The 25,763-nt window shown below is 40.5% G+C and overlaps 1 protein-coding gene across 5 annotated transcripts in view; it reads right to left on the reverse strand.

The window, feature by feature from the left end:
- Window positions 1-25,763, reverse strand: part of GRIA1 (glutamate ionotropic receptor AMPA type subunit 1) — a 277,144-nt gene that overhangs the window by 131,134 nt on the left and 120,247 nt on the right. For 3 of the 5 annotated variants that reach the window (XM_040440217.1, XM_040440204.1, XM_040440211.1), the window contains exons 3-6: window positions 11,361-11,600; window positions 10,196-10,380; window positions 3,700-3,753; window positions 2,194-2,355 (exon numbers count right to left, since the gene is read on the reverse strand). In XM_040440217.1, the coding sequence (XP_040296151.1) occupies window positions 2,194-2,355; window positions 3,700-3,753; window positions 10,196-10,380; window positions 11,361-11,600 (641 nt within the window). Of the gene's footprint in view, window positions 1-2,189; window positions 2,356-3,699; window positions 3,754-10,195; window positions 10,381-11,360; window positions 11,601-25,763 lie in introns of those variants that run through there. The other 2 variants (XM_040440232.1, XM_040440225.1) reach the window with 2 other exon arrangements.

Raw genomic sequence — 25,763 nt, forward strand, 5'->3', positions numbered from 1 at the left:
CGCAGATTTTGTAAGTGTATGTGCAAATAAAGTACACAGAATGTCACAGATATTTTTAGGATCCGCACACGTTAAACAGGAGGTATAGCGCAAGTAATGTCGCTGTCACTACCGCCTAATAAAAAATTACACTGAATGAATGTCACTGATATTTAGGATGCGCACACGTTAAACAGGAGTTATAGCGCAAGTAATGTCGCTGTCACCAGCGTTAAAAAAAAAATGACACTAAATGAATGTCACTGATATTTAGGATGGGCAAAAGTTATACAGGAGATGTAGCGCAGGTAATGTCGTTGCCACCAGCAGCAAAAAAATTAGTCTGAATGTCAATGATAATTCGGACACGCAAACGTTATACAAGAGATGTAGCGCAGGTAATGTAACTGTCCACAGCGGGCACCGTCTACAGAAAAAGTACAGTGGATGTCACAGATTTTTTAGGCTGCGCACACGTTACATAGGAGATGTAGCACAGGTAATGTCACTGCCACGAGCAGCAAAAAAATTTAACTGAATGTGACTAATATTTGGGGTACGCAAACGTTATACAGGAGATGCAGCGGCCAAACAATTGCAAGCTATTTAGCACAGGTTGCGCTAAAAATATATATTGCTGCCAGATACAAAGGACTTTTGGGTCTCTAACAAATTTTAGCAATTTAGTGCAGGTTGCACTAAAAATATATATTGCTGCCACACACAATAGTCCTTAAAAGGACTTTTGGGTCTCTAACAAGTTTTAGCAATTTAATGCAGGTTGCGCTAAAAATATATATTCCTGCCACACACAACAATAGTCCTTAAAAGGACTTTTGGGTCTATAACAAGTATAAAAGCTAAAATATTCCTATTTCACTCCCTACACTATCTCTTCCTTCTTCTCTCCAGCTCTCCCTGACTAAGACTGAGCCGAACGGTGTCATCGGGTGCTATATAGCACCCGATGACGTGTTCCGGCCAACCAATCATTGTAATGCCAGTAACCAACATGGCTATGGCATTACAATGAATGGCAGTACTTACCTGCACGTTTATTGGCTGCCAACAAACGTGCGGGGAGGAGACTCGAGCATCGCGCTCGAACACACGCGGTATTCGGCTGAACACCGCGATGTACCGAGCATCACAATGCTTGAGTAAAATGAGTGTTCGGCCGAACATGCTCACCCAACACTAATCCTATGCCTTGTAACCTGTGTCAATACACTACAACCACAGTATAAGGCAGACAGTCTCAGATTCAGTAGTTATAGGAGGGCTGCTACCTCAAATGTCTATTGTATGGAAGAACAGTATCATTTTCTTACAATACTCTTATAGAGGGTTTTATGAGTAGCATGAGCTGCTAATTTCAAAAGATAAAAGTGGGGGTAAACTGGCTTAAGCTGTACAGGTGCTACTATACTAGATATCTCAGTCATTATAGATTCTTATGGCTGCCTCTAGAGACTTGGGGTAGACACAGCAACCACTCTAAGACCACTTCGTATTTATAAATCTATAAAGTTATTCGTTCATGCTGTATTCTTGGTTTAGCGACCCTTTTAATAAGCACTGTTGCCAGACCAACCATTTGTTTCTATCAGCATTCAATATTCTTTGTTTCCATGTAACAGCTGCTGTTCTTCTGAGCTTGTATGCAAGCTGGATGGAGTAACACACAATTTACCAGAGATTTGGCTGAGATGTTCTGGAAAATTAGCCTACTAGATACACAAGGCATTACGTCTGCTACGATTTTGAAGATAGATTATCATATTATCATTTATTAAGTCACTGTTCCTGAGCTATTAAGATAATGGTCCCATATGATTAAAGTCACTAGGAGCCAAGAACTGAAAAGCAATGATAATGCATTGATCTTCAATTAAAACTGTGGCGGGAAGGCTCTTAGAAAGTCACCTAAAGATGACCATCAACATAAAGATTGTTTAACTATTAGGTTAATCCTATCCCTCTTTCATGGTAACCTGCACATTTACCCTCCCACAAGTACCACAATGATAGCAAAATAGCTAAAACTCCATCCTTCTCAAATAAACAAGCCCCAAGCCTTTATCTTTTCAGAAGATGGATGGTATGGAGACATAAACTACCACTAGGAGGAGTGGGTATCCTTCTGACTTTGCTATGGTTTCCAGTATCCTAATTGTATACTGTAACTTCAGAAATTGAGACTCAAAAACTTGCCTTTGGTTTCTTCCAGTCCACACGAGGTTGTTCTCGGCCATCATAGTTTTTCCACTGCTGTAAGATCTGAGACACCCTGGCATCCGTGTAGTTGACCAGTTGAAAACCTGTTACGTTGGCTCCCGCTTCTTTAAATTTCTGTAATTCAATGTCCATGAATCCCTAAAAAATGACAATTTGTGTATAAGAACATCAGTTCATAGCATATGAATGTGTCATCAGAGTTGCTTTGCCCTTGAGGTTATTTTGCCATTACTGAAAAGACTCAAAGTCTTCTCTATTTGTTGGCCTTGTTATGCCTTTTTAACATTTTTTTTCTTTCATTGGCACACAGGTTTTTGGTAGAACATTACGGTGGCCTTTTACTTTATGGTTAGTGTTTGATAAAGCAGATTTGAACCAACCAGAGGAATAGAATAGGGCTCACTTTTACAATGTTTACCATCACCCTCTTATGCAAGACAAATACAAGTTTTTCACATAATGTTCACACGGTCCGTAGGGATGAATAGCAAAAACTATGAAAATTCTAGCAAGTGATCCTCTGAAATGTTAGCTTTAGATTGGTTTGCCTTATGGTGGACCTCATAGACTGGGGATGGGGACTATTAATGGGTCAAAATATGGTCCCACCCAATATGTGAAAGACCAATATAAACTATATTTAATGGGGCATGACTGTTATACTTGGATGATATGATATTAGGGGTTGTTTGGTCTGTCCAAACTTTTCTTATTGAAAAGGTCCTAAAAAGATAAGTTGATCGTGGGAGAGTTTCATGCTTTTGGAACCCTAAATTGGATGTTATCAACTTGGTGGCCATAGTGGAAATGCAAACAATCCATTTAAATGGGCCAATGGCCAAACTGTATACTGCACAGACAAGTCATATTGTGAGTTCACATTTTGTAGAGGTTCTCTATTCTGCCTGATAGATAAAAGGTCCCTAAGCCCTAATAGGACAAATGGATAGGGGTTGTCTAAGGCAGTAATGATTCAAAAACTGCGTTTTGTGTTGACTCAAGCAGAAATTTACAATAAAAAGTGAGCAAATAATTTCTCACAGTGAAGATAGTTATAAAGGAACATATAAAGTACATTATTCATCTCCTGATGTTCATTGTTTTTTTTAGCCCTAACCTCATTATCTTTTATAACTTTTTCTGAAATACTGAAGATTATCTGTCGTTACGAGCAATTTACTTGCTGCATTTCAAGTAAATGAATCGAAGACATCTATTGTAGACTGTAAGTTCTGTACAAATTGGAAATATTTGTTATTTTGTTTTCTTAACAAAGACTACAATTACGTAGCAGCTGCTAGCATGCATAGAACGCTGTGCCACAGCATTGTTCGTTAGTTCCTTTGGCAACACATGCGAAGTAATGCGTTCACCACATGCTTATCAACAATGCTTCCATTTGCACAATGGCCCAGCACAGAACAAACTCCAACAGTGTAACCCGCCTCTGCAAATTTCTCTAAAATCCTATACTTCACTTACCAGGTTTGCAAGAATATAATGATATCCGACAATGTTTTTTTCTAGCTTGATGATCTGCAAGGAAGAGAAATCTGGTTAATTACTATCACAGCTTCACTGAACACATTGTGGAAAATGGTGTAGGCGTTCTAAAGCCTTGCATAACTGAATGTGTGGTCAGAAAAAATAATGACATGAGAACATAATGAACCGGGGAATGGCTTAAAGGGGTATTCCCATTTCAGACATTGATGGCGTATCGCTAAGATCTGCCATCAATGTCAGATAGGTGCGGGTCCAACTTCTGTGACACGCTCCTATTCAAGAATGGACCTCCTGAAGTCAAGGAGAGTGCATGAGCAAGCTCGGCCAAGTCCCATTCCGTGCTACCGGAGTTCCGAAAATAGCCGAGCACTCGGCTATTTCTTTCAGACCCATAGCTGTGAATAGATAGACAGCCATGCATGCAGGGTGTGTTCTCCATTCAACACCATGGGGCTCCTATAGCAGTGAATGGAATGCACACCACGCATGCGCAGAGTGCTGTCCTTTACTTCTGGAGAAAGGAGCAGGTCCCAGAAAGGGGACATTGATGGCATATCCTTTAAAAGAGACAGAAACAAACAGGTGCCATATACAATGGATGGAAATAACATAACTCATATGAACTCTTAGAAGATACGGTTTCTTCTCATGGAGACCCAGTTGATGTAAGGAGTCATATTGGCAGTGCCCCTGGGGAAAAGTATGCAAAACGGTACATTAAAGGGGTTGTTGGTTCTCCCGAACACAATGTGCCCCAGTGAAACTTATAACCTCCGTTCACTGCGGAAGTTGCCAATGAGAAAACTGGAGGACGTCCAACCGAAAGAGTCGGAACTGAGAGGTGGGCAGCAGGTACGCATGCTTCCCTCAACAGGTCCGACGGGGAGGTGGGAGGCTGCCGAAACTTCTTTTAAGCTGGACAACCCCTATAAGGGTACATCCACAGATTTTGCAATGGATGTGTGGCACAAAACGCGACCAAAACCACAGCACAAACTGCATGGTTTAGATGCTGTTACTGCCACAGAAAAGGCTGTGGATTTCACCCACTCCATTGCAAAGGGTGACATGCGTGTTGAAGATCTGCAGCATAAATTGAAATTCTGCAGACTTCAAATCTGCACCACAGGTCTATTTGCTCTGTGGATTTTTTATACAACGCGTGGATGAGATTACTTAAAATGTACAACGCTTTAGGCCTGCTGCAAGAAAATCTACTACAGCAAATACGCGGCATATCCATCATATGGGAACATACCTTAAACGTTGCGCAAAGATTTGATGCCTAATTTTCTGCAACTGGAAATCTGCTCCATACAGTTGAGTAGGGTTTGCAACACATGCATGGGTTTCTGCAAACCACATCAGATGAGTAATTTCTGCAACAAATCTGCCACTTGTGAATATACCTTAACTGTCTCTTGGCTGCTGAGTCAGGATCATAACAGGTACAGAACTGTGCTTGTTAGCATTACAGAACTGAACTTTGCATAGTCCAATATCAGCTTCAGTGATGGTAACACAATTATTCCCTATTCATAACAGTTCCCATCTCTAGTGGGTTTCAGATTGTAATTTTACTACAGTTTCATAAGAAACAAATGATGAATTTTCAAAATAGGCTGTCATGTGTGTACATGAGTACTAATACTATTTCTGGCCATTATAAGGCAATTTACCCTCTGCAGGCTTTACCACTATTTGTCAGGTTTTCCCTGAGCTAGTAGGTGGAGACTAGCTACTATTATATCTGCCATACACAGCACAGAGAGAAGAGGAGATTCTGTGCATAGCTTCTATAGATGAGCAAATCAAAGTGAACAAAGTGGAATTTTGATCCGAATTTCAGGAAAAAAATTGTTTCGCACCGAATCCGAATTTCCTGACGACTCGTGGAAACGAATCACATTTTTTCCTAAAATTGCTGCTGCATGTGTTAGGAGATGGAGCAAAGAACTCTGTGAACGGGAGGGATCTCCCGTAATGCCATGCATGCAGCCAATCAGCAGCCAGCCCTGTGATGTCACAGCCCTATAAATAGCCTCAGCCATCTTGGATTCACCCATTTTCCAGTGTTCTTAGTGCAGGGAGAGATGTGACAGGCACTAGGGACAGTGTTAGGAAAGACTTGAAAACTTTTATTTTGCTGAATAGAAGTTCAGGGAAAGATCATTAGAAGTGTAGGGAAAGGATAGGGAGGAATTATTCCACACTATAAAAGGAGAACAGGGTCCAATAGGGGAGTGTACAGCCTGGGTAATAGGAACAATCCTATTACACCTTGCTGCACTGACTGGGGATCCAAATTTCCATTATACTGCTGCTTTCAGGTTTGCAATAGATGATACCTCTGTAATTAGAGCAAACCGTTCTTGTTATTGGGATGCAAGTGCTGTGTGATACAGCCATTAACAGGGTGTATTACTAGGAAATATTTATACGTCTTAATAGCCCTTGTGCGGTGCAGGTATATGTTCTAAAGCCTTTTTTGTGGTGTATTGGTGGAAAAAACAAGGGCTTATTTGCCATTCAGCAGTGCAGTTATATGTTCTAAAGCATTTTTTGGGGTGTATTAGTGGAAAACAGGACCTATTAGCCATTGTGTGGTGAAGTTATAGAAAATTACAGCCTTTTTTGGCATGTATTAGTGGGGAAAAAAAGTATTATTTGCCGTTCAGCGGTGCAGCTATATGTTCTAAAGCTTTTTTTTTGGGGTGTATTAGTGGAAAAAAATAAAGGCTTATTTGCCGTTCAGCGATACAGTTATATGTTCTAAAGCCTTTTTTGACGTGTATAAGTGGAAAAAAATAAGGGCTTATTTGCCGTTCAGAGGTGCAGTTATATGTTCTAAAGCCTTTTCTTGGGGTTTATTACACTATGTCACTGGGCCACTCTGTGGCCTCCTCATGCTGCTGCTGCCACCTCCACAATATGTCACCTTGCCACTCTGTGGTCTCCTCATACTGCTGCTAACTCCAAACTATGTCACTGGGCCACTCTGTGGCCTCCTCATGCTGCTGCTGCTGCCACCTCCACACTATGTCACCTTGCCAGTCTGTGGCCGCCTCATGCTGCTGCTAACTCAACGCTATGTCACTGGGCCACTCTGTGGCTTCCTCATGCTGCTGACACCTCAACACTATGTAAATGAGCCACTCTGTAGCCTCCTCATGCTGCTGCTGCTGCCACCTCCACGATATGCCACCTTGCCAGTCTGTGGCCTCCTCATGCTACTGCTGCTGCCACCTTTACACTATGTCACCTTGCCAGTCTGTGGCCTCCCCATGCTGCTGCTGCCACCTCCACATTCTGTCATTGTGCCACTCTGTGGCCTCCTCATGCTGCTGCTGCTGCTGCCACCTCCACACTATGTCACCTTGCCAGTCTGTGGCCTCCTCATGCTGCTGCCACCTCCACACTATGTCATCTTGCCAGTGTGTGACCTACTCGTGCTGCTGCTAACTCAACACTATGTCACTGGGCCCCTTTGTGGCCTTCTCATGCTGCTGCTCCTGCTGCCACCTCCACACTATGTCACCTTGCCAGTCCAGTCTGTGCCCTCTTCGTGCTCTTGCTAACTCAACACTATGTCACTGGGCCACTCTGTGGCTTCCTCATGCTGCTGCTACCTCCACACTATGTAAATAGAACAATTTATGGTCTCCTCATGCTGCTGCTGCCACTTCCACACTATGTCACCTTGCCAGTCTGTGGCCTCCTCATGCTGCTTCCACCTCCACATTATATCATCTTGCCAGTCTGTGGCCTCCTCATGCTGCTGTCACCTCCACACTATGTCACCTTGCCAATCTGTGGCCTCCTCATACTGCTACTAACTCAACACTATGTCACTGGGCCACTCTGTGGCTTCTTCATGCTGCTGCCACCTCTACATTATGTAAATGGGCCACTCTATGGTCTCCTCATGCTGATGTTGCTGCCACTTCCACAGTATGTCATCTTGCCAGTCTGTGGCCTCCTCATGCTGCTGCTAACTCAACACTATGTCACTAGGCCACTGTGTGGCCTCCTGATGCTGCTGCTGCCACCTCCACACTATGTCACCTTGCCACTCTGTGGTCTCCTCATGCTGCTGCTAACTCAACACTGTCACTGGGCCACTCTGTGGCCTCTTTATGCTGCTGCTAACTCAACACTATGTCATTGGGCCACTCTGTGGACTTCTCAAGCTGTTCTCCCAGCTTCCCCACTCCATGACTGGGCCACTATTTTGCCTTTTTGGCCTGGTTGACATCATTTATTTGACCCTTCTTCTAATCTGTCAGAAGGAAGGAAAAATGAGATGCACAACAGATCCTGTCTGTGTAGCAGCTGTAAGGCCTGTATGGTCCCATCAGAATTGGCTTATGATTTGGTAGCCAAAAGCAGGAGTAGATAAAAAACACAGAAGACATGCAAATATTTCATTCACGTGTCAGCTCTGTTTTGGATCCACTACTGTTCTTATTTTTGGCTTTAGCAATACTGATGGATTACTGACCAAATGCTGACAGAGTGAAGGCGGATGCTCAACAGACAGGATCCGTTTTTTGGAGATTATTGTTCTGACGGATCAGAGGAAGGGCAAAATAATCAGTGACGTCAACACAAACTTACTGCTGACACCCTCTCCCCTCTGTCAGGGGGGCTCTAATTGTATAGGCGTTTAATAGAAAAGGTTCTGTAGACATCTATGTGGAATCATCTGACAATGGTGTAAAAGGAGTGCGCTCTTTCATGCTACAGTAGGATCTCAGACCTCTGCACGGTTCTCTATACCTGGCACTAACATCGACCTGTAAGGATGAGTTCACACTTGAGTTATTTGGTCAGTTTTGGCCCCGTAAATGCCCAAATAAGTGAAGTGTGCAGTGATTCTAAGAACGACATCTGTCATCTGCATATCATACTGACTCACGGTATTGTTTCACTACCACAGAAGACTCCCTATGCATGTTACTGCAAGGCACAGTGTTCTACACCACTATACTGGCTCTCTGCAGCCAGGAAATAGCTGTTTTTTTAATTTGCCTCAAATACATTCCGATCAAATCGAATCTTTTTGGAATATTTGGCGAACCGGCCGAATCGAATTTTTGAGAAATTCGCTCATCTCTAATAACTTCAGAAGCAGTAGCACGGAGGACGTTATACAGCAGTAATGAACAGTGTAGATGTGACTCCTGCACTGAAGTGAGAAAGAAATGTTTTAAAAGCCAGCAACAGCATTTTTCTATGCCTGTGCTTCTGTTTTCCTCCAGCAGCTCACCCCTCCTTTTCTCCTTCCCTTCTCCACAGACTTCTATGGGCAACATTTAACTGGATCTCTCAATGAGATGATAGTCCATGTCGTCTCTCAAGGCATATTTTAGCTATGAATTGAGGGTAATTGTCCATTTCAGGATGCCGAAGGAGAGGAAGAATAAGTCACATGTTTCTCTAATAAGATAAAATATCAAATATCTTGCTTGTACTATTAATTTATGCAAAGTTTGCTAAAATTACATTGACCATTTAAAGCAAACCTGTCCGGTGATTTCTGCTGCCATATCTGGGAGTAGGATATGATAGAGGGAGAGAATGTGAGCTCTGTGTCACATAGCATTTAGAGCAGGATTTATGAGTACAAACAGAGTCCTGGTTACTGTAACACACAATATGATTGTCAGCTCTCCGGTGTCAGTGTGTACAAAGAAACTGTCAATCACTGTGTGTAGGCAGAGTAATCAGGACTCTCACTGTCTCTCCTAGGAGTCCTATCAGGGTTTACTCAGAAATCTTGCTCCAAATCATATAAAAACCTATATATCACAGAGCTCACCTTTACTTCCTTGATCAGATGATTCAATATCCAAACAATAGAACTACGGCTCCAATTATAAGTACAAAAATTCTCTTTAATAAATAAGCACAATCACATTGTCATAAAAACAGCAGTAAACAGGTATGTTGTAGTGAGGAAAGACCTGAGGAGGACCGGGGGATCGACACACATGGGCTCACATAAGTTAGTGAAGAGCGTCGCAACAAAGCTGGATTCAACCATCCAGAGTTACTTTTTCTTTTCTTTTTCTGGCTTTGTTGCGACGCTCTTCACTAACTTATGTGAGCCCATGTGTGTCGATCCCCCGGTCCTCCTCAGGTCTTTCCTCACTACAACATACCTGTTTACTGCTGTTTTTATGACAATGTGATTGTGTTTATTTAATAAAGAGAATTTTTGTACTTATAATTGGAGCCGTAGTTCTATTGTTTGGGTATCGAATTTTGTATAATGTGTTAGGGCTCCTTTCACTTTATTACTACCCGGTGTATTTAATTGGTGGGTGTCCTTGATCAGATAAGAAGCAAAACTCACCAGACAGATTTTCTTTATGTATTCAGCCAATTTAAATAAAGTTGGTAGCCATAGTTCCAAACATGTTGTAACTTAGAAGTAGTCAGATGTCTTTGCGGATAATGTTAACACTACCTGGGTGAGGATGGCATTCAGTCGTTCCGACTCACAATCTATTACAACCTGACGATCTTTGCTTTTGTCCAGATCCTGAAAGAGCAGGCGGTAGCCTTCCTCGGTGGTAGTGAGTATGTTCACTGCTGTCACTTGCCAGTTTTTCTCTGCTGCTGTATCCAGTACTTTTTGGAGGACAGATAGTCCTGGAAACAGAAGAGTTATAAGAGATGAAGTTATGAATCACCATGTACTTTCTGCCATAGGGTAAAAAAATGTGAAGAAGCAATTACTTATACTACTTTGCCAATAGAACTGGCCTGAGGGGAACAGTCTACCTTGAATTTAGACCTTTGCAATTTAATATTGATCACTTCTAGTAATATTCATAAAAATGACATATTCTTCTGCAGCGCTATACACAGGATATACCTACATAAATGTCTATATCTAAAGTAAAGATTATGGGGAACATTTATCAAACAAGACAGCGAGCGTACGCCAGGTATTTGGCGTAAAAATGTTGCACAACGTTCCAATTGTGACCTTTTTGCAATATTTCTGTTACATTTTGGAGATATGCCACTTTTCAAAATGGTCTATGTTTAAGGCAGAAAAGTGTGATTAGACCTGAATTATGGCACATTTACTATCTGCGACCCTAGAAATGCGGAAAAGTCTCCTCCTATAATAGGACGCCCCCCTGAGGTATTTTCTAAGACTAAGTCATGCGACACAATTCAGTTGCACCAAATACATGAAAATTGTGATTCATTTCATAAATTTGGTGCAACCATACAATGCAAAAACAGACCTGAAAGTGACATGACATCGATCTCAAATGAAACACCACTCATACAAGCTTAGGTGACACTATTGTACCTCCATATGTCTTTGATTTCATAAAGATCAATGCAAAGGTTCTTTCTATCATAATCATATGTAAAAAAAAAATTACGGTTCCATTGAATGCGGTATTACAGACATTCTGTTTTAATACATCACGTCTATGGAAGAATATATCCTTTATAGTGTCCTATGAAAGCTCTGCAATGCTTATATGGTAATTACTATATAATATATATATATATATATATATATACGGTATATATACTAAACCTGATTCATCCTTTCCTCCGCTAATGACTATGATCTTATGCCAGACTTTGACCCGGATCCATCTTACCTCGGTCTGCATCATAGATGTACACAAACTTTTTCCACTTGTAAAATTCGATAACACTAATAAGAGCGTCCTGTAGTTCCGGTCTGAGCTGTAGAACAAACTGATTTGATGTGGCTACGGGGAAGCTGGGGGTGATAAAACAAACGTGGAGAGCACCGCAGAATGATGTCAGCATGTTGACTGTCTTCCGATCATAGAATCCAAATATGGCGTACACTCCCTTGGCAAACTGTGAACAAACTGAGAAAAGAGAATGGAGATCAGAAAGCTGTCCATATGACAGGGATATAATGTACAATATGTGTGTATTATACGTATATAGTGTATTATGTATAGTGAAACTAGTTACGTTAGTTTTATAATGATCAAGGTAATGATATGCTGCTACTATTAATGGCTAACAATAATTATTCATAATAATAATAATAATAATAGTGTTAGGACCTGCCTGATATTAGAGGGGTTGGTCACTTTCTGTTGACTGTTGACCAATTTGTATGTACAATGTTATACAGCACTTGCTAGTATAGTCTTTATTGTTATTCTGCACCATTTGCTATATTTCATAAACCATATTCCCTTGTTGGATAAATCTTATTTGCTGTTTGCATAAAGGTCCTGTCCATAAGATGGCGGCTGCCATCACTTAACTTCCTCCATTCTAACAAACTGAACGTGGACTAAACTCCCCAGAGAACAAGTGTAGATGGCAGGTGCAATGTATTAAAATGGAGGAGATTGAGTTATTTGCCTGTCACATGACCCTCCCTCAGCAGCCATTTTATGGACAGGAACTCTGTACAGCAAGGGGACATACCTTATGAAATGTAGAAAATGTTGCAGAATTTCAATAAAGACAATATTAGTAAATGTCATATAATCATCTTACAAACAGATTTGTCAACAGTAGCCAGAAAGTTGCCAACCCCTTTAAGAATGAACATATAGTGCTTCCAATCACATCTAATAATACACTGCGTGCAGAATTATTAGGCAAATGAGTATTTTGACCACATCATCCTCTTTATGCATGTTGTCTTACTCCAAGCTGTATAGGCTCGAAAGCCTACTACCAATTAAGCATATTAGGTGATGTGCATCTCTGTAATGAGAAGGGGTGTGGTCTAATGACATCAACACCCTATATTAGGTGTGCATAATTATTAGGCAACTTCCTTTCCTTTGGCAAAATGGGTCAAAAGAAGGACTTGACAGGCTCAGAAAAGTCAAAAATAGTGAGATATCTTGCAGAGGGATGCAGAACTCTTAAAATTGCAAAGCTTCTGAAGCGTGATCATCGAACAATCAAGCGTTTCATTCAAAATAGTCAACAGGGTCGCAAGAAGCGTGTGGAAAAACCAAGGCGCAAAATAACTGCCCATGAACTGAGAAAAGTCAAGCGTGCAGCTGCCAAGAGGCCACTTGCCACCAGTTTGGCCATATTTCAGAGCTGCAACATCACTGGAGTGCCCAAAAGCACAAGGTGTGCAATACTCAGAGACATGGCCAAGGTAAGAAAGGCTGAAAGACGACCACCACTGAACAAGACACACAAGCTGAAACGTCAAGACTGGGCCAAGAAATATCTCAAGACTGATTTTTCTAAGGTTTTATGGACTGATGAAATGAGAGTGAGTCTTGATGGGCCAGATGGATGGGCCCGTGGCTGGATTGGTAAAGGGCAGAGAGCTCCAGTCCGACTCAGACGCCAGCAAGGTGGAGGGGGAGTACTGGTTTGGGCTGGTATCATCAAAGATGAGCTTGTGGGGCCTTTTCGGGTTGAGGATGGAGTCAAGCTCAACTCCCAATCCTACTGCCAGTTTCTGGAAGACACCTTCTTCAAGCAGTGGTACAGGAAGAAGTCTGCATCCTTCAAGAAAAACATGATTTTCATGCAGGACAATGCTCCATCACACGCGTCCAAGTACTCCACAGCGTGGCTGGCAAGAAAGGGTATAAAAGAAGAAAATCTAATGACATGGCCTCCTTGTTCACCTGATCTGAACCCCATTGAGAACCTGTGGTCCATCATCAAATGTGAGATTTACAAGGAGGGAAAACAGTACACCTCTCTGAACAGTGTCTGGGAGGCTGTGGTTGCTGCTGCACGCAATGTTGATGGTGAACAGATCAAAACACTGACAGAATCCATGGATGGCAGGCTTTTGAGTGTCCTTGCAAAGAAAGGTGGCTATATTGGTCACTGATTTGTTTTTGTTTTGTTTTTGAATGTCAGAAATGTATATTTGTGAATGTTGAGATGTTATATTGGTTTCACTGGTAAAAATAAATAATTGAAATGGGTATATATTTGTTTTTTGTTAAGTTGCCTAATAATTATGCACAGTAATAGTCACCTGCACACACAGATATCCCCCTAAAATAGCTAAAACTAAAAACAAACTAAAAACTACTTCCAAAAATATTCAGCTTTGATATTAATGAGTTTTTTGGGTTCATTGAGAACATGGTTGTTGTTCAATAATAAAATTAATCCTCAAAAATACAACTTGCCTAATAATTCGGCACTCCCTGTAATGAACAGGTTGAAATTGTGGTGTCGTGTTGAGATTGTTGCAATTTGTGGGTCACAATGTGACAAAGTCCCTATTATTAGGTACGATGCTGTAGCATTACATTGTGATCTTATATCATGTCACTGAGTAGCCCTAGCCCTAAGAAGTGTTGTTAGGTGTGCCCCTTACTGTACTAGGATAGGTTCGGCATGGGAGAAGTCTTGGAGTACTGAGTGAATGAAGAGCAAGAAAGAGTAATCTGGAAGGGTAAAAGTTGTGGGTCCCTGTCTGAAAAGAGCGTGACTGGGTTGGTAGACAGAAAGAAAAGCTGAAATAACTGATGGTGCAGTTGCATTTGACGGAGTTAGTAGAAGCATGAGATAGAAGATCAACCTGGCTGCGATATTCATGATGATTGATTTCGATTCAGTTTATGTAATTAAATGCTAGTAAGGAAGTGAAATACAAGAATCAAGAAAAGATTAGGTCTTGGCTTTATGTAAACTTAGATTAATACAATCTGTGGGCAATAATACAAAATGCTGGCAATACCTTTTTTCAGGCATTTTCAGCTAATGTTGGCCTGAGACACCTCTGGAAGACTAAATTCTACAGCAAAGCTTATTCATGTAAATTATGGAAGGATTATAAAAAAGTTCTGCAGAAACATTCTTTTTCCAGAAACGGCATCAGTGTTGTCCATGGACCGTGTCAGGTATTTCAGCACAGAGCCACTTGCTTGAATGGGGTAGAGCTACAATACCAGACATAACCCACTGGTAAGACAGTTGATGTTACTGAAAAAAATCTGTTCTAATCTGTACAACCCTTTCAATGACAGGTTTGTTCAGAAGTCATAACCAGCATATCCCAGTAAAATTCTCCATAATTGTCATAAAGAATCTAATGAGTGGACATAAATGGAAACACCTTTAAGAATCCAGGACATTAGGACTTGTTGATGTTGGACTTGATAGTAATATTTCTAATTAATTTTATAAATTTCTGCTGGTAATTGTAAAATAATTACTTGAGATCAACACCAAGAAGGTTAAAAATGCTTTATATAATTTGAAGAATTTAGAAGAATTTGAGAAATAATAGCCCACGATTTCATCACCATGTCACATACTATTTTTTTGCTTCAATTTTTTAACATCATGTTCAGAATAAATATTTGTGTAAAAAAATTGTTGTTCATTTATGGTTTTTATTCAGACCTATGTGTCTCCATGGAAACATACTATAAACACTTTGCAATTTAATCTTGCAGTTATACTCACATCTGTCTTATATGTTTTCTAATCTACAGACTGTTAGCAGGAGATAAAGGATAGGTGTAAAAACATATGATTGCATGACTAGACCATACAGAGTGTGTTTGTAGTCTGTTAGCATGGACACACCTATCTATATAATCTATCTATATAATCAAAATCTATTTTTAATCAAGACAGTTTTTTTTGTCCTTGTAGATGAATTCAAGAAAAAAATGATATCTGACAAGGACAAAAAAAATTCCCAAACCACAGTTAGTACAGTTTTTCACAGACAGCATGTTATACAGCAAGAGAAGTTGAGGACATTGGTATATCGTTTTGTGGGAAAATATTCAGTAAAACTATATTTCTACTTTTTCTGACTTTAGTTGTACATGAGGGAGGTATTATAAGTGATTGATAGCATTCTCTGTGTACGTGTGTATACAGATATAGCTGTCAGTCACTGATAACTGTACACAGGGAGGTGTTATCAGTGATTGATAGCATTCTCTGTGTAAGTGTGTATACAGAGATAGCTGTCAGTTACTGATAGTTGTACACAGGGGAGGTGTTATCAGTGCTTGATAGCATTCTCTGTGTAAATGTGTATCCATAGATAGCTGTCAGTCACTGATAGTTGTACACGGGAGGTGTTATCAGTGATTTATAGCATTCTCTGTGTAAGTCTGTATCCATAGATAGCTGTCAGTCACTGATAGTTGTACACGGGAGGTGTTATCAGTGATTGGTAACATTCTCTGTGTACATGTGTATACAGAGATGGCTGTCAGGCACTGATAACTGTACACGGGGAGGTGTTATCAGTGATTGATAGCATTCTCTGTGTAAATCTGTATCCATAGATAGCTGTCAGTCACTGATAGTTGTACACGGGAAGGTCTTATCAGTGATTGGTAACATTCTCTGTGTACATGTGTATACAGAGATGGCTGTTAGGCACTGAGAGTTGTACACAGGGAGGTGTTATCAGTGATTGATAGCATTCTCTGTGTAAGTCTGTATCCATAAATAGCTGTCAGTCACTGATAGTTGTACACGGGAGGTGTTATCAGTGATTGGTAACATTCTCTGTGTACATGTGTATACAGAGATGGCTGTCAGGCACTGATAACTGTACACGGGGAGGTGTTATCAGTGATTGATAGCATTCTCTGTGTAAATCTGTATCCATAGATAGCTGTCAGTCACTGATAGTTGTACACGGGAAGGTCTTATCAGTGATTGGTAACATTCTCTGTGTACATGTGTATACAGAGATGGCTGTTAGGCACTGAGAGTTGTACACAGGGAGGTGTTATCAGTGATTGATAGCATTCTCTGTGTAAGTGTGTATACATAGATAGCTGTCATCACTGATAGTTGTACACGGGGGAGGTATAAATTACAAGTTTTATTGAATCTTTTCACACAAAACTATACATCAATCTGCTCGATTTCTCCTGCTTTATAACATGCTGCCTGCAGATTGCATTGCATTTTGCAGTGACAGGACCTCTTTAACTCTGTCCCTTTAGCAGACTCCTACATCTTCAGAGGGTACAGCAGTGACATTCTTGTGTGGAGATGGACCTCTAATTTCTTTGTCCTCAAGACAGTGTCAGGAGCTTGAATACTGAACATGCACTGTATTTTAATTGTGCCGTTATAGTTTTAGTCTTTATTACTTCTTTTTTTTATTATATTTTGATGACTCAACATGCACATATTTTTCTTTTTAAAATTTCAGAAATAGAAAGTACTCTTCTTGGTAGATACAATAAATCAAATTCTTTTTATTGTCTTACCTTCTATCTCTGTGACTACTGAGATAGGTTTAAAATATATATAAATGACTCAAAGAGCGGCACATCAAAGGTAATATTTGTGTCCCTGTTGACCAGAGCTTAATGGCTTTGATTTGTCTTCAACTTGCCAATGACAGTTCTGACTGCACAGAATAGATGAATTCATACTATAATGCATATAAATTGTATTGTTTTTATGTTCGTTTTTTATCATTTATGTACATATATCATTAGTGTACAGTAGATTTCTTCCAGCAAATAATTTGGTTGATTTGTTTTAATCTCTGGTTATGTTGAGAGTCTTCTAAATGGTTAACTTTTTGTGAAATACGATGCTATTGATATTTGACCCTGAGTTGTGCTTATTTAGTATTTTATTTTTATTTTTTATAATCTTTTATAAGGACACTGTAACTGAAAGCTGGGCCTTATGCAAATAAAAGAACGAAGATATGTATTCATGCACATACAGTGCTTCCAATATGGACAGACATACTGTAGTGCGTATGGCTACATTTTTTATTACTTTATTATTTTCTTGATTGTTCCAAGGCATCTAACATGCCCAAGGGGAGGGAGATGTAATATAATAATAAAAAGACTTATGCTCACCGGTTAAAGGGGATGTCTCACTTCAGTAAGTGGCATTTATCATGTATAGAAAGTTAATACAAGCCACTTACTAATGTATTTTGATCGGCCGTATTGCTTCCTTTGCTGGCTGGATTCATTTTTCCATCACATTATGCACTGCTCGTTTCCATGGTTACAGACCACCCTGCAATCCATCAGCGGTGGTCGTGCTTGCACACTATTGGAAAAAGCGTCAGCCTCTCTGGTGGCTAGGACCGTTGGAGTGCTCATAGGCGAGTGCTTTTTCCTATATTGTACAAGCATGACCACCACTGATGGATTGCAGGGTGGTCTGTAACCATGGAAACGAGCAGTGTACAGTATAAGGTGATGAAAAAATGAATCCAGCCAGCAAAGGAGGCAATATGGATAATAACAATACATTAGTAAGTGGCTTGTATTAACTTTCTGTACATGATAAATGCTACTTACTGAAGTGAGACAACCCCTTTAAATCCCGACTACAGTCCTCCTTGCCAGTCTGCATTTACTTGGTTACAGTGGTAATATAGCCATATATCTCACGTTACCACTCCAGCTAATCATATTAGCAGTACCATATGTAACAGTACCACTGAAACCAGTGATTGCCGATTGTTGCAGCTAAGTAAACAAAGACTGGAGCTGAGGCCTGATGCAGAAGGGCTGGAACGGCAAGTGAGAAACCATTCTATTATCATTTTATAACATCTCCCCACATTGGGCACATTTTTTAACAAATTGGAAACCCATTAAAGCAAACAAACACTGTGTAGTCTGATCTTGCAGTCAAACACCATTCCTTATGTCTTCGAATTCTAACTAACAGTCATCAAATAGGTTAGCAAAGTACGGTTCACATGGATGCCAGTATACTGGGTCAGAGTACAAAGAATTTGTCTGCAGTCTGTTACCATATAGGTGCTTCTTTTTAATTTCAGATGTATAGAAACAATTTAAGAAATTGGATGTGAAGGCGGATCTTTCCTTTACCCAATGTATCCAGGGGGGCAAAAAACATGTGCAGGTCACAATTTAATCTCCCTACCCCCTAGAGGACCTTTTACATGAATCTGCTCCCAATAAAAACCTGCTTATCAGAGGTGGTGAGAGAAGCATTTACATGCAGCATTACATCTCCTCTGTATGTAGACTAGTGATTGCTACACCAATTGCTCATCCCCATGTAGATTTGTTTCTACTCAGCAGATCCCTGCTTCCATGAGGAGATCTGCTGCACAATAATGTTGATTTTTGGGGCAGGACAAAAAAAAAAATCACCTGATTAATGAGCATTTGTTCATTTATGGAGTGATTGCTGGCACAATGGACAATTATTGAGAACGATCTACAATCGCTCATCTTGATTATCAGTCCATATAAAAGGACCTTTGAAGTTTCATCGTAACCCAGTAGCCTACTCATGTTATGATAGGATGCCATCATTTGAACCAACTACCCTAAATTGAATGTAAACTATCCAATTCACAAATAGCTTAATTTATACACAGCAAGACTTCCAGACTAATAGTCATTTAGAGTCTCCTGTGAGAAGCAGAACAAGAGTTATAGGGACTAGTGTTGGTCGAGCAACAAAGTGCTCGGGTGCTCGAGTAGAACACCCCGGGATGCTCGGGTGCCATACCAAGCACTAGAGCACAGTGGAAGTCAATGGGAGAACCCGAGCATCAGTGGCGACTCTAGGATCAATATATAGGGGGGGCACAGAAGATACACAGTCAAAAATGGGGGGGCACTAATAATTTTCACCAGCTAATCATACTACTGAAAAAATACTAAAGCAGTCGTTTCCCCTGCTCTATCAGGGTGAATAGGACAAGGGTTATAGTCCCTAAGGGGGCTAAAAGTTAGTAAAAAAAAAAAATAATAATATTAAGTATAAATGAAAAAGAAAGATTTCCCAAAAAAAAAAAAAAATACACATTAACAATAAACATTAATTTTCAGCAGATTTGTGTAGGAAATGTTTTTTTTGAAAAATGAAAATTCCCAGAATATCGGTATAAATTATCGGCTATCGGCCTGAAAGTTCACAAATTATCGGTATCGGCCCTAAAAAATCTATATCGGTCGATCCCTAGTCTACAGTATAACAAGTATAAAAACTAAAATATTTCTATTTCACTCCCTACACTATCTCTCCCTTCTGCTCTCCAGCTCACCCTGACTAAGACTGACCCGAAAACGTGTCATCGGGTGCTATATAGCACCCGATGACGTGTTCCGGCCATCCAATCACTGTAATGCCAGTAGCCAACATGGCTACGGCATTAAAGTGAGGGCAGTACTTACCTGCATAGTAGCCAACAAATGTGCGGGGAGGAGACTCGAGCATCGCACTCGAGCACAAGCGGTATTCGGCCGAACACCGCGATGTGCCGAGCATCGTGATGCTCGAGTAAAATTAGTGTTTGGCCAAGCATGCTCGCCCAACGCTAATAGGGACATATTCAGAATATCTACAGACACATAAAAAATAAAAAATTTTTGCTGAGAAACTCTCTCATGCAGTTGTTGATGCATCATCATGACAAACATGCAGTCCTATGTAAATGATAAGTTGTGTCTCTGCGACTGCTACCCCTGTACATAGACGTTTGATATGAATTGATGTCACGTACTGGTTTACACCCTGTTTAACATTCCTCTCATTGATATGAATATATCAGCATCAGAAATGGTACAGAACTGTACCTCTAGGCAAATTGTCAGCACGTTGTCTAGGTAAAGTTAAGTGCAATCTAATGATATGGTTCCATTCCTCCACCCGTCACATACTGTAGGAGGGGGAATGTGATCTACTTACAACTTGGAAGGGTATCAAAGCCATGCTGAAAGATTGAAAGGATGGTAATTTTGCAAAGACAGTTTGAGGTCTGATTTTTTTTTTCCTCTGCTGTTTGATGCCTTTTGATGTAGTGTTCAAGCTCCTCTCTGCAGGTCACAAAGAATCATTCCAGCCCTCTTTCAACCCTCCTAAAAACAACAGTTCTGCAGCACAAGTAATCCCTCTCCACAATGACATTGAGGGAGGGTATCATTAAGACAGTGTCAGCATTCGGTACGTTATATTCATACCGGTGTACACTTCATAGACACTTTGATCATCTTTGTTCTAAGCTACTTTGCCCTTGTGCCCTGCTCGTCTACTTATGGGGTAATCTAAATCAAATCACGGCTGGAAGATGCATGTGCCCACCACATATCAAATATTATTTGTCTTCCTTGGTCCTTCTGCCTCATTCGGAAATTCAGTTCACATCATTCCACCTTTGTACATCAATGGCAGGTAAAAAGAAAGAAACTGGTACTTTCCTACAAAGCTGAAAAAGGAGGTTGGATAAAATCCACCAACAACGAAACATTTAGATAAGCCATTAAATACACCTTGAGTGATGTCTCTGGAGCAGCAGGTAAAATGTAATTATTCCTGTCTTAGAAAGGAACTGTCAAGACCTGTTTTAGTAAATATAGATCTTCCGCAATTAATTATGTTGATAAAGTATTTTTCCTTACAATACTGCATTGTGCTGTTCCTTTGTAACTCCTCTGTGAAATGTTTGACTAAGGCCTCATGCACACGACTGTTGTTCTGGTCCGCATCCGAGCCGCAGTTTTTGTGGCTCGGGTGCGGACCCATTCACTTCAATGGGGCCTCAAAAGATGCGGCCAGCACTCAGTATGCTGTCCACATCCGTTGCTCCGTTCCGTAGCCCCGCAAAAAAAATATAACATGTCCTATTCTTGTCCGTTTTGCAGACAGGAATAGGCATTTCTACAATTGGCCGCACGTTCCGTTCTGCAAATTGCGGAAGGCACACGGGCAGCTTCCGTGTTTTGTGGATCCGCAATTAGTGGACCGCAAAAAAAACGGCACGGTCGTGTGCATGAGGCCTTAATTGACCACTTAGTGTTACTACCCCACCTGTCAATAGAGTGTGCCCATATCATATCTAAAACTATCAGCTAAAGTTTCATCATGTCTCCTTAGTAGCAATGCTCGAGTCTCCTCACTACACTTTTTTTGGCTGCTATGCAGCCAATAAACGTGGAGGGAGGTACTGGCACGCACTGTAATGCCGTAGCCATGTTGGCTACTGGCATTACAGTAATTGGCTGGCCGGAACGTGTCATCGGATGCTATAAAGCACCCGATAACAAGTGTTCGGCACTGTAGAGAGTGTTATTTGAAGATTTTTATTACAAAAACTTTTCAGAGACCCAAAAGTCCTTTTAAGGACTATTGTGTGTGACAGCAGCAGTATATGTTTGTAGGGCAACCTGGGCTAAATTGTTGAGTTTTAGGCCTCTTTAACACAACCGTTTTTTTCCCCCGTTTACGGGCCTTTTTTTGCATTCCATATACGGTCCGTATAAGGAACTATTCATTTCAATGGGAGGTTTGAGGAGGAGAGAGATAGGCGGCACTGCCAGACGTCACATATATAATGATTACCCGGTCCCCAGCACCTGTCACTTTTACACTGTCGGTGGTGCACAACCTCAATAGTATGAGTATACAAATGTGGAAGATGATAGAACAGGCGGCACTCACCAGTGTTGATAGACGGTTCTTTATTCTTACAAAAGTTAAAAGAAAAAATTCATTTCAATGGTTCCGCAAAAAAAAAATACGGAATGTACTCCGTATACACTCTGTTTCCATATTTTCGTTTTTCCGTTCCGTTGAAAGATAGAACATGTCCTATTATTGCCCGCAAATCACGTTCCGTGGCTCCATTCAAGTCAATAGTTTCGCAAAAAAATGCATCCGTATGTTTTCCGTATTCGTTCAGTTTTTACGGAACCATCTATTAAAAATTTTATGCCCAGCCCAATTTTTTCTATGTATTTACTAAATACTGTATATTCCATATGGCAAAACGAAACGGAAAAACAGAACAGAAACGGAAACACAACGGAAACAAAAAACAAAACAACGGATCCGTGAAAAACGGACCGCAAAACACTGAGAAGGTCATACGGTCGTGCAAAAGAAGCCTTAGGCCTCATGCACATGGCCGTTGTTTTGGTCCGCATCCGAGCTGCAGTTTTGGTGACTCGGATGCGGACCCATGCATTTCAATGGGGTGACAAAAGATGCGGACAGCATCCATTGCTCCGCTCCGTGGCCCCGCAAAAAAATATAACATGTCCTATTCTTGTCCGTGCTTTGCAGACAAGAATAGGCAGGTATATTAAAGGCTGTCCGTGCCGTTCCGCAAATTGCGGAACGCGCATGGACGCCATCCGAGTTTTGCGGATTTGTGGACCACAAAACACACCACTGTCGTGTGCAGGTAGCCTTAGGGAGAGCAGTGCATAGGAAGGGACAGAGTGTAGGGAGTGTTATTGGAAGATTTTTATTAGAAAAACTTTTCAGAGACCCAAAAGTACTTTTAAGGACTATTGTGTATGACACCAGCAATATAGATTTTTAGCGCATCCTGCGCTAAATAGCGTCTAATAGGCCGCATCCACCTCCAGTCTAAATGTAAGACAGCTTCCTATCTGTCTTACATCTAGACCATCTAGACTCCTAAAACAGGCGACTCCATTGGAGTCAAGGGGGCAGAGATGTAATACCACACACAACCGATGGACAGGGGTGGTGCTGTTTTTGGAAGAAAGCAACCATGTATTCTAAGGGTTCATGCACACGGTCATAAAAGTCTTGCAGTCCGCAAATCGCAGATCCGAAAAACACTGCTCCCGGCCGAGTTCATGCCACCATTTTATTTTCAAACTTCAGTAGAAATGTCTTTACCTTATCCACAAAACGGATAAGAATACGACATGTTCAATGTTTTGCGAGGCTGCGGAACGGACGCTGTCAGCTGTCCGCATCTTTTGTGGCCCCATTGAAATGAATGGGTCCACATCCGATCTGCAAAAACTATTGGATGCGGACAGAAACTATGGCCGTGTGCATGAGCCCTAATCCTGGACAATTCTAATTACCTCCTCATTTTCAGTTTTCAGATTACAGACAGAACAGTGTGTGGTGGTTGTGGTGCTCCTGTTGCAATCGGAGGCCTTACAGCCAGAGACAAATCTGATCCGAGGTTTGTGTAAGGCCTCTTTCACACGGCCGTTTTTTTTTCCCGTTTACTGGCCGTTTTTTGCGGTCCGTATACGGTCCGTATACGGAACCATTGATTTCAATGGGTCCGCAAAAAAAACGGAATGTACTCCGTATGCATTCCGTTTCCGTTTTTCCGTTCCGTTTTAACATAGAACATGTCCTATATTTGGCCGCAAATCACGTTCCGTGGCTCCATTAAAGTCTATGGGTCCGCAAAAAAACGGAATGCATACGGAAGTGCATCCGTATGTCTTCCGTATCCGTTCCGCTTTTTGCGGATCCATCTATTGAAAATGTTATGCCCAGCCCAATTTTTTCTATGAAATTACTGTATACTGTATTTGCCATGCGGAAAAACGGAACGGAAAAACGGAACGGAAACGGAAACACAACGGAAACAAAAAACAGAACAACGGATCAGTTTAAAACGGACCGCAAAACACTGAAAAAGACATACGGTCGTGTGCAATAGGCTGTCTTGTAAACTATGGAGGACATCACAAATACTTTTTTCCTGGGAATGATGGAATTACCTACATTTTGTATCTCCTTATCAGATTACATTTCTGTCTGTTTGCATTTTTTAATCCATTACTTCATCTCTATGGGTTGCACATCTGGAGCTTTATGTGTCAATATAGATAGTGATAATAAAATATATACCAATATATACTTTGGGCGAAATCAGTATAACACATTGTGAAGTTCAAAGCTTTCTCTCTTTTTATGTTACCATGGATGGAGCCCCATTCACCGTATCTTTTCTGAAGAGAACAAAGATCCTTTTCTTTTCCTTCCCAATAACAGCATAAGGGAATGAGACTTTTCTCACTGCAATCTTCCTCTATTTTGCTCTCTCTCCTTCCCTCTCCCTTTTCCCAGCTAATTTCGACTTCCTCAGGCAAATATCATTGTTTTAATTTATATTATCAATTAACAATTACAAAATGACTCCATTCTTATCTTGGGTGCCTGCAGTTAGTTTCTGCTGGATATTTGCCTGGACGAATTAGGCAAATTAACCTATTTTGCGTGTAGTTTTTACAACTTCATTTTATTGCAGTAGACGTGTTATTGCGAGATGGAAGTTAACCGTTTTCTGGTTATTATTCTAAAAGGGTAATTCCATCTGATGGGATTTCCTTCCTGCACGCAAGACAGGTATAAAAAGAGCATTATGTAAGAAAAAAATTTAATGGAAAAAACTAAATGCCCCTAAATATTTATGGTTCAAAAATGTAGACAAAATTTGGGATTGCGGTGCTAGTCTGCAAACATCTCCAGGCCTGGCAGGATTTTAACATTTCAGTCAATTTTTCAAGGAGGACTCGCCATACACTACTGTACACCACTGGTAAACCTTTTCCTATTGCTAAAGTCTTCTTTTTCTTTTACTTTCTGAGAAAATTGAAAAAATTGAAAACCATAAAATGGAAGAATATCCCAAAATTCCATTCTGAAATGTGGGAATAAGATGCCTGGCTACAAAGTGGGCATTGTACGTACCTTGGTCAAATTGACAGTGGTTTTTAAACATTTTGTCACCATACAGTCATGGATGAACATTTGAGTCAATATAATGGGTAATCCTATGTCAAAATTCTTATTTTTGTTTCTTTTTTCATTAAAAATCTAATATGGAAAAATGCCCTGAAATTTTTGGTACTCAAATTATAATACTTAGCTACTGGATGGGTCTTCAAGAGGAACTCGGGAAAACCATTTGTTACTGTTCTAAAATACGTTTTTTTCAATTAGATTATTATTTTTTTTTTTAAACGGTTAAAAAAATAAAATAAAAAAAAACTCATAATTTTCAAAGGTCATGAAATGTGGGATTGTGGTGGTTGGCTACAAATGTCTCCTAGTCTGGATAGTCCTACATTTTAGTCAAATTTTACAAGGCCTGGCACCTGTATAATAGGTAACTACTAGGTCTGAAATATTTATGTTTTCTAACCAAGCTTAAGTCCTACATTTTGTGATCATCGTACATGTCTGCAAATATCCTCTAATGTGGATCTCCTAAGCATAGGCCATCCATATTTGATTGAGGGCCTACGTTTAGGCAGAGGCAAAATCTGTAACAGCACCCAGTGCCG

The sequence above is a fragment of the Bufo bufo genome, chromosome 1 (genome assembly GCF_905171765.1).
Source record: "Bufo bufo chromosome 1, aBufBuf1.1, whole genome shotgun sequence".
NCBI classification, from domain to species: Eukaryota; Metazoa; Chordata; class Amphibia; order Anura; family Bufonidae; genus Bufo; species Bufo bufo.